The sequence below is a fragment of the Pelophylax lessonae genome (assembly GCF_965119305.1).
Source record: "Pelophylax lessonae genome assembly, chromosome: 2".
NCBI classification, from domain to species: Eukaryota; Metazoa; Chordata; class Amphibia; order Anura; family Ranidae; genus Pelophylax; species Pelophylax lessonae.
In genome coordinates, this window is record NC_138769.1 from 139,778,874 (window position 1) to 139,791,727 (window position 12,854).

Genomic DNA, 12,854 nt, shown 5'->3' on the forward strand with positions numbered 1-12,854 from the left:
GCCAAAGGGGGCAGTACAAGATATTAACTCTGCAGGGTGCCCAAACTTTTGCAGACGCCATTTTTTTTGTTTTCTGTTATTTTGAAAGTGTAAATGATGGAAATAAAATCTAACTTTTGTTGACATATTATAAGAATGTCTAATCTGTAATTTGATGCCTTTTGGAGATTTTTCCATCTTTCCTTGGCTTCTTTATGCACATTAATACCAATTTTTACCTGGGGTGCCCAAACTTTCGATCACCACTGTATATACGATTTTTTTTTTTTGCCAGAACTACTGTACATATTGTTGTTTTTCTAATGTAGCAACAAGATAGGTGAAGAAGCCCAATATCTTTAACCCAACTGAATAATAACTTAATTTTGTAAACATGCAGCGGTATTGAGATATAAAATGTGCAAATGTGATTTTATGTAATGACTCAATGATTCTTGGAGAGGTCTTACAAAGTTATCTTTTCTTGCTGAGATCATTATTCTTTTTTTTACCTCCCTGCACACCATGCCATCTATAGCATATATTTCAGCCAGTCATGAATATAATATATCTTTTATTCTTTTTCACCCTCAAGCTCCATTTCGGGAAGCAAAATGCATAATTTTATTTATTTATATATATATATATATATATATATATATATATATGTATATATATATATATATATATATATATATATACATACACACACATATATATATATATATATATATATATACACACATATACACACACCCACACACACACATTGGATATGTTTATGAAAAAATGCCCATATCTGCTTTCACCTTTATTCCTTTTTTTTTTTTTTACAGAAAATTAAATCATGACAGTTTTCAGATTCAGGCACTGCCACATTTGAAACTACTTCTGAAAAGTATTGCTAGAAGGCAGCACGAATTAACAAAAGGGACCGGTTCCAGAAGACACAGTATACAACTGTCCAACTCCCAGCAATAGGTAGAAATGAGGAACACCGATAGAAAATATGCTAAAAGCTTTAGCCTTGGTCTATGGTCAGCTCTCTACTATTCTTTACTCTGATTCTATTTTAAACATTAGGTTTCTTTGAAGCACAAAGAACAGTGGAGAGATTTTGCAGTGGCCATTAACATAATCAATTTGGAAAAGCTTGTTCTCCAGATATCATCTAGGCAAATATTCTTCTGGTAGGCCTGTAAAGTTCCTGGATCTAAGGGCTTTATCTACCGTCCTGATATATCCATCAATTAAATTCTTCATCTCTCTCGTGAAAGGATCCAAGACTGTTTGGCTGGAGCCTAGTCGTTTGAAGTTCCCATCCTTGTTGTTCTCCACACAAAGAAAACGATCCTCATTTATTGGTAGGTTGAGAAAAGTCACCATTTCCCTTAACTTTCCAATAAGGTCCTTCTTTAAGTCTTCATAGTGGACCACCAACAATTTCTTTCCATATTGAAGCCAATCCAATGCGTGTGAAGCCCACCAGGATGCATAGCTATTAACAAATTCTGGCCATTCTGGAAAAAGATGAAAGACAAATAAAATAATTTCCGGCAGAGGTAGATTTCCACAACTGTTTATTGGCATTACTAAACTAACCCATTCTTTTTACCTTGATCAAATATGAACAATTCAGTTGACAAACAATTCACCTCTACATAAATAGTGCAAAAAATCTGCTCTAGTCTGTCACCTATGATCGAGCCATTCCCTTCAGGGGAGCTGCCATCTTGCTTCTTACAAAGAAGAAACATCCATGGTGTAAACTATAACCCACAGTTATAGATTAAGTTTTGAGAAATTTTCTTTTAAAAGATCTCTTTTAGATTTTATTTATTTTAAATGGTGTTTTCTATGTTTTTTTTCCCTCTTTTCTGTGAATTTGATCATGTTTTGGGTAATGTCAGTTTCAAATTTTTATTTTACTTTTTTATACCGTCACGTTTTTAAAATAAAATAGGAGGAGGCATTAATAGGCCCAGGACATTTGAAATGACCATCTTCTGGGCCTTTCAAAGCACTCTAAAACACTACCATATGTTCGCCTTTTCAATTTTCTCCAATGCACTTTACTAAAATTTTAACCAAATCTCTCAATTTTTGAAAACATTTCAGGGAAATTTAAATTCAAATGTATTTATCACTAGTCACATGGGTTAGGAGGTCAGGAAGATGTTGGTAGGGTTTTTTTGATTCTTGCTTAAAAAAATCTTTATATATGTATGTACTGTATGTATGTATGTATGTATGTGTGTATATATATATATATATATATATATATATATATATATATATATATAGGCACTATTTTGTCAAAATTATTGAGATGCCTGCTTTTACATGCACATGAACTTTTATGTTCCCAGTCTCAGTTCGTAGGGTTTATTATTTGAGTTGGCCCACCCTTTGCAGCTATAACAGCTTTAACTCTTTTGGGAAGGATTTCCACAAGGATTAGGAATATGTCTATGGAAATGTTTGACCATTCTTCCAGAAGCACATTTGTAAGGCCAGGCACTTATGTTGGATGAGAAGGCCTGGCTCACAGTTTCTGCTCTGGCTCTAATTAATCCCAAATGTGTTCTATCAGGTTGAGGTCAGGACTGTGTGCAGGCAAGTCAAGTTCCTCTACCCCAAACTCAATGATCCATGTCTTTATTGACCTTGCTTTGTGCACTGGTGCGCAGTCATGTTTGAACAGGAAGGGGCCATCCCCAACCTGTTCCCACAAAGTTGGGAGCATGAAATTGTCCAAAATGTCATGGTATGCTGATTTCTTAAGAGTTCCCTTCACTGGAACTAACGGGTCAAGCCCAACCCCTGAAAAACAACTCTCCATCATAATCCCCCCTCCAATAAATGATTTGGACAAAGCAAAGTCCATAAAGACATGGATGAGCAAGTTTGTGGTGGAGGAACTTGACTGGCCTGCACAGTGAGTCCTGACCTCAAGCTGATGGGGACAGGCATCTTTGGGACAGTGGCAGCTGGTGCTCCATGGGCCGGGGGGGGGGGCACAGACGGACCGCTCCATAGCCCCTCCCTGGACCACACCAGGCCGCACACCATACCCCTCCCGGACCACAGCGAGACAGGAGACAGGACAGGACAGGACTGGACCCCCGCTCACTCACCCTGCCTGGATATCTGCAGCAGCAGGCGGCGGCGGCTTCTTCCCCCTGTCTGCTGCATCTCCTCCCTCCTCCTCTATGACGAATGGCATGGCTTCTCTTTATTGGCCAATCGGGAAACGGGTCTCAAGACCCGCTTCCTGATTGGCCAGCAGGAGGATCCATGGGACAATAGCGAATTTTCATTCGCTATTGTCACACACCTGGGTGGGCTTGGGGCGCAGTACTTTAGTCTGTGAGAGCCTCTAGCTCTAGTCACATGGTTAAGAAAAAAAAAGCCCCATTGAACTCAATGCGTCCGCCCCCCCCGCATTGTAGATTAGGGGGCCGGACGCATGGATAGCGGGGGCGGTGCCCCTCGCCCCATATGCACCAGCCACCACTGCTTTGGGATAAATTAGAGAGGAGACTGCGAGCCGGGCCTTCTAGTCCACATCAGTGCCTGACCTCACAAATGCGCTCCAGGAAGAATGGTCAAAAATTCCCATAGACATATTCCTAAAACTTGTGGACAGCCTTCCCAGAAGAGTTGAAGCTGTTATAGCTGCAAAGGGTGGGCTAACTCAATATGGTATCCTGCGGACTAAGACTGGGATGCCATTAAAGTTCATGTGCGGGTAAAGGGAGGTGTCCCACCAATACTTTTGACAATATATACTGTGCATGTATATACTGTGTGTGTGTGTATACTGTATATATATACTGTGTGTGTATATGTATATATATGTGTGTATGTATATATTATACATATATATATATATATATATATATATATATATATATATATATATATATATATATATATTGTGTGTGTGTGTGCGTGTGTATATACAGTGGGTACGGAAAGTATTCAGACCCCCTTAAATTTTTCACTCTTTGTTATATTGCAGCCATTTGCTAAAATCATTTAAGTTCATTCTTCTTCCTCATGAATGTACACATAGCACCCCATACTGACAGAAAAACACAGAATTGTTGACATTGTTGCAGATTTATTAAAAAAGAAAAACTGAAATATCACATGGTCCTAAGTATTCAGACCCTTTGCTCAGTATTTAGTAGAAGCCCCCTTTTGATCTAATACAGCCAGGAGTCTTTTTGGGAAAGATGCAAAAAGTCTTTCACACCTGGATTTAGGTATCCTCTGCCATTCCTCCTTGCAGATCCTCTCCAGTTCTGTCAGGTTGGATGGTAAACGTTGGTGGACAGCCATTTTTAGGTCTCTCCAGAGATGCTCAATTGGGTTTAAGTCAGGGCTCTGGCTGGGCCATTCAAGAACAGTCACGGAGTTGTTGTGAAGCCACTCCATTATTTTAGCTGTGTGCTTAGGGTCATTGTCTTGTTGGAAGGTAAACCTTCGGCCCAGTCTGAGGTCCAGAGCACTCTGGAGAAGGTTTTTGTCCAGGATATCCCTGTACTTGGCCGCATTCATCTTTCCCTCGATTGCAACCAGTCATCCTGTCCCTGCAGCTGAAAAACACCCCCACAGCATGATGCTGCCACCACCATGCTTCACTGTTGGGACTGTATTGGACAGGTGATGAGCAGTGCCTGGTTTTCTCCACACATACCGCTTAGAATTAAGGCCAAAAAGTTCTATTTTGGTCTCATCAGATCAGAGAATCTTATTTCTCACCATCTTGGAGTCCTTCAGGTGTTTTTTAGCAAACTCCATGCGGGCTTTCATGTGTCTTACACTGAGGAGAGGCTTCCATCGGGCCACTCTGCCATAAAGCCCCGACTGGTGGAGGGCTGCAGTGATGGTTGACTTTCTACAACTTTCTCCCATCTCCTGACTGCATCTCTGGAGCTCAGCCACAGTGATCTTTGGGTTCTTCTTTACCTCTCTCACCAAGGCTCTTCTCCCCCCGATAGCTCAGTTTGGCCGGACGGCAAGCTCTAGGAAGGGTTCTGGTCGTCCCAAACGTCTTCCATTTGAGGATTATGGAGGCCACTGTGCTCTTAGGAACCTTAAGTGCAGCAGAAACCTTTTTGTAACCTTGGCCAGATCTGTGCCTTGCCACAATTCTGTCTCTGAGCTCTTCAGGCAGTTCCTTTGACCTCATGATTCTCATTTGCTCTGACATGCATTGTGATCTGGAAGGTCTTATATAGACAGGTGTGTGGCTTTCCTAATCAAGTCCAATCAGTATAATCAAACACAGCTGGACTCAAATGAAGGTGTAGAACCATCTCAAGGATGATCAGAAGAAATGGAAAGCACCTGAGTTAAATATATGAGTGTCACAGCAAAGGGTCTGAATACTTAGGACCATGTGATATTTCAGTTTTTCTTTTTTAATAAATCTGCAACAATGTCAACAATTCTGTGTTTTTCTGTCAGTATGGGGTGCTATGTGTACATTCATGAGGAAGAAGAATGAACCTAAATGATTTTAGCAAATGGCTGCAATATAACAAAGAGTGAAAAATTTAAGGGGGTCTGAATACTTTCCGTACCCACTGTATATGTATACATGTGTGTGTATATGTGTATATATATATATATATATATATATATATATATATATATATATATATATATATATATATATATATACTTGTTTTGTTCAATAGAAAGCCTCAAGCAAACATCAAGATTATTTAAGCATTCTGCATCCTGCTGTCAATTATGAGGTGATTCATCCATAGCTGTAAGTCCCGCTCCTGCATTAGACTGTGACATTTAAATAATTATAAATACAAGTAATTCACTTTTGTTGGTTATGTAAATTGAAAACAGGATTTCAGTTCTACATGCCTGTTGGATATCCTGTTTTTTTCTTGTTTTTGTTTTTTTTCACTCTTTTCTACCTTTAACTTTGTACTGGCTCAAGCTGTGTTGTTGTTTTCTTTGCCTTTGGAAATACAGTTACTTTTCCTTTTTACTAAAATTGTTTAGCATGCATGTATTTATAGAATTTAGTATTAAGGTTAAAAATAGTAGGCTCCAACTTCTTGAAACCTACTACCTTCACAGAAAACCGCCATCCATGCATTTAGAGTGTCCTAACTACCGGTTAAGAAGTCAGTTCACACTATGCCACTATGCCACTATTCCCAGCTAAGGATAAAATAGGTGTTTTGTGATGTAAATGAAAGGAAAACAGAATCAGGAGTGCTATTTCTTATGTTGGACTCCCCTATAAACCTTTTCCACTCCTCCAGACTGACATTTACCCATCAAGGCATTTTTATAATTGCAAAAAAACTCCCAAAAACAAGGCCACTACTTGTATTATGTTGAGACATGATATATTCAAGAAGTTATATCTAGTGTTGAGCGAACACGGACTGTATTGTTCGGATAATTGGATTTTTGTTACCTGGACACGGACCCGAAAACTTTACTGTATGTTCGGGTTTAAAATCTGTGTTCGGTAATTTTATTTCCTGTATGTAATGGCGCGGTTTTAATGGCGGGCTTTCAACAGCCAATCAACAAGCGTTTAACTGGTGTGCCTTAAGCCATCCCAGCCATGCCTACTAATGTATTAGTAGCTGTGATTGGCCAGCTGAAGCATATGACCCAGGTCTTTATAAGCTCGAGAGACACAGCGTGGTGCGTCAGTCTGCTGTAGTGTAGGGAGAGAGCACACATCATAACGGTGCTGGCTGCTGATGATTAGGGAAAGACAGGGAAAAACAACATTGTGCCCAAAAAGAATGCAGGGACAGGTCGGAGTGTAGGCAGGGAAAGATATTTGAGCATTTTAGGGACAGGCTGGAGAGATTAGGCAGGGAGAGATTAGCAGACACAGGACAGAACAATCGTCCGTTAGCGATCTACATCGATTTTGCTGTGTGGGGGGTGGTGCAGTGAACAATCTTTTTGCCCTCACTTGAGACCACTGAGGAGGAGGAGGAGGAGGGAAAAAAAATATTTTTATCAGTCTGTTGTGTGCAGCATTCAGCTATATTTTACTACAGAGTGCAGTTCTAATCTGCTATTTAAAAATTACAAATTTAAAGGGGAATTTTTTTAAGAGCACTTGCCATGCTCTTAACTACATTTTGCTGCCATTTGCAGCACTCTAGCCCTTTCCATTGTTTTTTTTAGAGCCATTTTAGTGCCTAAAAGTTCAGGTCCCCATTGACTTCAATGGGGTTCGGTGTCCGGGTAAAGTTCGGAAAAAGTCCGGGTCACGGACCTGGACTTTTTTTTCCAAGTTCGGCCGAACCCACCGAACACGGACATCCAGGTGTCCGCTCAACTCTAGTTATATCCTGATGCCTACTCCCACCAGCCAAGGTCTTGCCTGCATTCCATGGAGAAGCAAAGAGATCCAATGATGATATAACTCGGTCTAAAACAAAATATTAAATGAAAACAAAAGGGCTGAATTTAAAATGTTAATTGGCATGTTGATGCAGTTTTCACATAAACAAGATCAGAGCAGTTTGTTTTTTTGTAGCTGCATTAATTATTAGATAGAGAACCAGGTAGCGCTAATCTGTCTGCTTTTAGCATCTATAAATCCTAGAACTATACGTTATCATTATATCAGTTGACAGCCAAGTATAAAGCCTGTATTGTCTGGTAAACCTTTGCCATTTATTGTTTATATAGGTCATGAAAAGCTCAGCTCACAAAAACATGAACTCAAGCAGTATTTCCAAAGCCATACAATATTTTTTCTTTTGTACAATCGAAAGAAAAATTTTCAGTGTACTTAACCACTTTACCTCTGGAAGATTTACCTCCCCCCATGACTAGGCCATTTTTTGCGTTACGGCACTGCGTTACTTTAACTGAAAATTCTCCGGTTGTGCTAAACTGTACCCAAATAAAATTTGTATCCTTTTTTTCACACAAATAGAGCTTTCTTTTGATAACATTTGATTACCTCTGCATTTTTTATTTTTTGCGCTATTAACATAAAAAGAAAAATAAAATAAAAAATTCTTCTTTTTGCTATAAAACATATCCAATAATTTTTTTTAAAAAAAAATCCAATTTCTTCATCAATTTAGGCAAATATGTTTTCAGCTACAAATTTTTGGTAAGAAAAAAACCCAATAAGTGTATATTAACCATTTCTGGACCGAGCCCATTTCTGACACATGTTATTTACAAATTAAAATCTGCATTTTTAGCTAGAAAATTACTTATAACCCACAAACATTATATATATATATATATATATATATATATATATATATATATTTATATTGTAGCAAAGACTCTGGAAAATAAAATGGCTGTCATTGAAATATTTTTTGTCACACAATATTTTCGCAGCGGTCTTTCAAACGCCATTTTTTTTTAAAATTACATTTCACTGCATTTAAAAAAAAAAACTAAACAGTAAAGTTAGCCCATTTTTTTTTGTATATTGTGAAAGAGGATGTCACGCTGAGTAAATACATACCTAATATGTTACGGTTTAAAATTGTGCACACCCGCAGAATGGCGACAAACTACGGTACAAAATCTATATAGGCGAAAATTTAAAATTTTTAACAGTTACCAGTTACAGATTAGCTCTTTATTTAGAATTATTGCTCTTGCTCTGGCGATCACGGCAATACCTCATATGCATGGTTTAAACAGCGCTTTCATTTGCGGGCGCGACTTACGTATGCATTTTTTTTCGTGTGCGAGCTCACGGCAACGGGGGCCCTTTCAAATTTTTATTTATTTTATTCCTATTTATTTTATTACATTTTTTAATTTTAGCACAGTTTGAAAAAAAAATCTGACCAATTTTATTACTGTCACAAGCAATGTAAACATCCCTTGTGACAGTAATAGGCAGTGACAGGTACTCTTTACGGAGTGATCGGGGGTCAAAAAGACCCTAGACCTTAGACAGTTTTTGAATACTGACAGTTTTTTAAATTTGGCACCTTTAGTCGCCGAGAAACCCAAACGTGACATCATCACGCTGCTTCCGGGTTACTACATCGGAGACCCGATCAAAGCTGTATTTGGCTTTGATCAGGACTCCAACCAGCTGGCAGATGTGCCGGCTGGTTGCTCGGGTCTCCTGGTGGGATGGGAGACCCGGGCAGAGCCGCAAAAGGCGGCAGAAGGGGGGTGTCCCCTCCCGCTTGCTGGGATGATCGCCGAGCGGCTCCTAAGCTGCATTGGCTGTTACCACCTGAAAGCCGACTGCCAACTCTAAAAAATGGTACCGGGGTGATGCCTCTAGCTGCAGGCATCACCACTTCTCTGAGCCGACGTAGTGCCACGTCAATTCGTGGGAAGTGGTTAAGGGCCAGTCCACACCATAGAAACGCAGTCCGGATGCATTCCAGGTGCTTTTCTGCATGTGTGTTTTGACGTGTTTTTGATGCGTTTCGGTGAATTTTGATGCAAAATGTAGTCCAGTGCATTCCCCCCCCCCCTCTTTTTTCCTAATCTTAAATAAGGACATGTGTGTTCCAGTGCGTTTAGATGTCTTTTGGTGTGTTCTAGTGTGTTTTTGATGTGTTTTACCGTGTTGCAGTACAGTCCAGTGCAGGAAAAATGCAGCACGTTCTACTTTTTTTCTGGAACTTGAATGCACTTGAACTGCAAGCACTGATGTGAACTCTGCCATTGGAAATCATATAACCTACTTTCCATGCATTTTTGATGCAGAAAAAAACGCACTGGACTGCATGTGGTGTGAACTGACTCTAAATGTGTATTGATTGGTTTGCACAAAAGTTATAGCATCTTATATATATTTATGGATTTTTTATTTATTTTCATTTTTTTACTATTTTTTTGCTCTGGGGGAAAGGTATCAATGCAAAAATATTTTTAAAAACAAACATATTTAAAAAAAAAACAATTATTTTTTCATTTTAATGATGCTTAACGTGCAATAATAAAAATGAAAAATGCATTTAAATATAGTGCCTGGTGGGTCCACTTAGTCTGCCTGTAAAGTGGCACATCTGTAGCATGTATAGAACATGCTGCAGAAAAAAATGATATTTCTAAAGAAAAACAAAACAAGTCAAATCACATTAAATTGACTCACAGTTGCCAGTACCGACTAATAAAAAAAAAAAAGAAAAAAACGGCTTCCTATAGTTCTTCTATAGGTAAGGGCGGGACCACCTCGCGATGTCACTTGGTGGCACTGCCTTCTTGCGACGCCACCAGCCAAGCATGCATCGATTGGTGATGTCACAATGGGGGCGGTGCCACCAGGCCCATCTTTTATCTATATAAGAACTGTCAAATGGCAAGCCAGCCATTTGGTGATTTGCCTTCACGGCAGGAAGAGCAATCTTTTTCGGGTCGATGGTTACGGAGGGCATCGTGATTGACTATGGATTTACATCGGGGGATTTTTTAATAACGGAATTGTCAAAAACTCTGTGTTTTTATTACTTTTTGACACTTTTTGTTAAATGGGTATGGGGACTATGTACCCCATACTCATTCACATAGGGGGGACCAAGATCTAAGGGCCCCCTGTTGAAGGGGGCTTCGAGATTGCAACAAGCCCCCCACCTGTAAACCCCCACAACCACAGAGTTTGGGCACCCACGCCCCTATGTTGAGGGCATGTGGCCTGTTATAGTTCAGAGGGGAGCACTTGCTCAACCCTCCCCTTTCCTGGCCTGCCAGGCTGCAAGTTTGCATAAGGGTCTGGCATGGATTTTGAGAGGGACCCCACGCCGTTTACAAAAAATAAAATGTGGCTTGGGGTTCCCATTAAAATTCATACCAGACCCTTGGGTGGGGGGCATGCCATTTATTAATTTTACTATTTGTACCGGAAAATGACGGCTTCCTGGCCCCCCTCCTTATCAACCAGCTTTTACTGCATCCTGATTGGACAAAGCTTTGTCCAATTAGGGTGCAGAATGCACTGTGCAGCGTGCAGGGCATTTGGCAGGGCGAACACCCTGCACCCTTCTGGTGTTCTCAAAATGGGGCGAACGGCCAAAGTTCAGCCTGAACTCATGCTCGGGCCCAACCATTCTCCCAACACTACCTGCCTCAGGGATTAACTTTCCGACTACTAAGGATACACCACATACATCATAGCTGTATCCACTCTTAGACGACTACTGATATATGTACTATGTCATAGCAATCAAAGAGCTAAAACAAGCTTACATAAAAAAAAGTACTTAATTGTTTGTAATCATGTTTGTACATATAAGTCCAGGATTTGCTACTTGCCATTCTAAAACAGTGTGTTACATATTTGGAATCTCACCTTTACTTTTCCAGTGTCTCTCTGTTGCATAACCCAGGTGCCCTGCACACTTCCTGTTGAATTCTGCCATCAAGGCTTTGTAAGGGTTGCGAATTAGTAAAATTGAGGAATCATACATTTCAATTTCTCTTTTGCCACTTTCATGAGTTTTGACACATACAGTTCTTCCGCTCCTCCAGTGATCTTTTTCTCCTTTAAAACCTGAGCGAATCAAAAGCAGCAAGTTATTTTAGTCATGTATCCCCAGTGTCCAGTTAAAAAAAAAGAAAAAAAAGTCTTAGTAGTTTCACCTTTGTTGTACAAGGTCCCATCAAAGTAGTAACTTCCAGTGTAGAATCCAGTAGCATGCTCTATCAGGTGTCTCACCCATGTGTTTCCAGCTCCAGGGAAGCTTGACAAGGCAATAAAGACTTTGGACTTCGTAGGTAGGAACTTTCGAGTTGTACATCTTGTATCTTAAAAAGAAAATGAGTGCTACATATTACCACACAGGTACATGCTGTATGTGTGAGTCAATTTGAAACGGCCATTATCTTGGGTCACACTAGTCAAAAGTGTGAATATAAACATACAATAACCAAACTGAAATGATGGACGCTGCCGAGGACGTCTTATGACGAGACGCGTACATCGCCGTCGCATCACTTCCAGTTCCGGTACTCGTGTGGAAAGCATTGCGTTCCAAGGATCTCTTTATCACTTTAACACACGTTACAATTGTGAGTACCCATTTTTGTATGTATTACTACCAATAAAGGCTTTACAGATTTACACTATGAGCCCTTCTTTCTGCCCTATATGACCTTCCTGCCCCTACTTGCTCCCGATTGGCTGACGCTTATCTTCGGACCACTGGAGACTATATCTTTTTGAGCGTGGACCACTACAGGACCCTGATCACCCTATTAAGACCCCTGTGTACTCCGGACACCCACGGAGGACCCCTGGTATTCTCCTACCAACAGAGGGAAACAGGATCCAACTGAGTGATCGTTACCCGCATATATTACCCGCTCTATACCCCTGTGTGTGGGTGGGTATCTCTGGTGAGTGGGCTACTTACCTTAGGGGTCAATGAGCACCCCACCTTGTTACCCACCACGGGGGGTCACATTCGCTTATATTTACTTATAGACTAATATTGCCACTTGGTCACTTTACTGGTTTCCTTTATTGTACACATTGGCCACATGGACTTTTTTGCCAGTTGATATTCCTTCACTTTATTGCATATATCATTTATATGCACTGACCACCGTTTGTGCACATTATTGCACTTTATTTACAACAGTCACTTTATTATATACATTGTTTATGTGCACTGACCACTTTATTGCTATTTTCTGGTCAATTTTATTTCACTTGAATCTGTGCACATTGTCACTTTATTGATTATTTGCCACTTTATTGCACCATATCACTTTGATAGCTTTGAGTGCACCAGGTCACTTTATATATATATATATATTTATATATATATATATATATATATATATATATATATATATATATATATATACAGTATATGTATATATATATATATATATATATATATATATATATACATATATAT

The 12,854-nt window shown here is 39.7% G+C and overlaps 1 protein-coding gene across 1 annotated transcript in view; it reads right to left on the bottom strand.

Moving 5' to 3' along the window:
- Positions 1-776: 776 nt before the first annotated feature.
- Positions 777-12,854, bottom strand: part of WSCD1 (WSC domain containing 1) — a 351,611-nt gene continuing 339,533 nt past the window's right edge. Inside the window, exons 7-9 of the mRNA XM_082244873.1 lie at positions 11,572-11,736; positions 11,282-11,482; positions 777-1,499 (exon numbers count right to left, since the gene is read on the bottom strand). Of these exons, the coding sequence (XP_082100999.1) occupies positions 1,147-1,499; positions 11,282-11,482; positions 11,572-11,736 (719 nt within the window). The 3' untranslated portion in view covers positions 777-1,146. The remainder of the gene's footprint in view (positions 1,500-11,281; positions 11,483-11,571; positions 11,737-12,854) is intronic.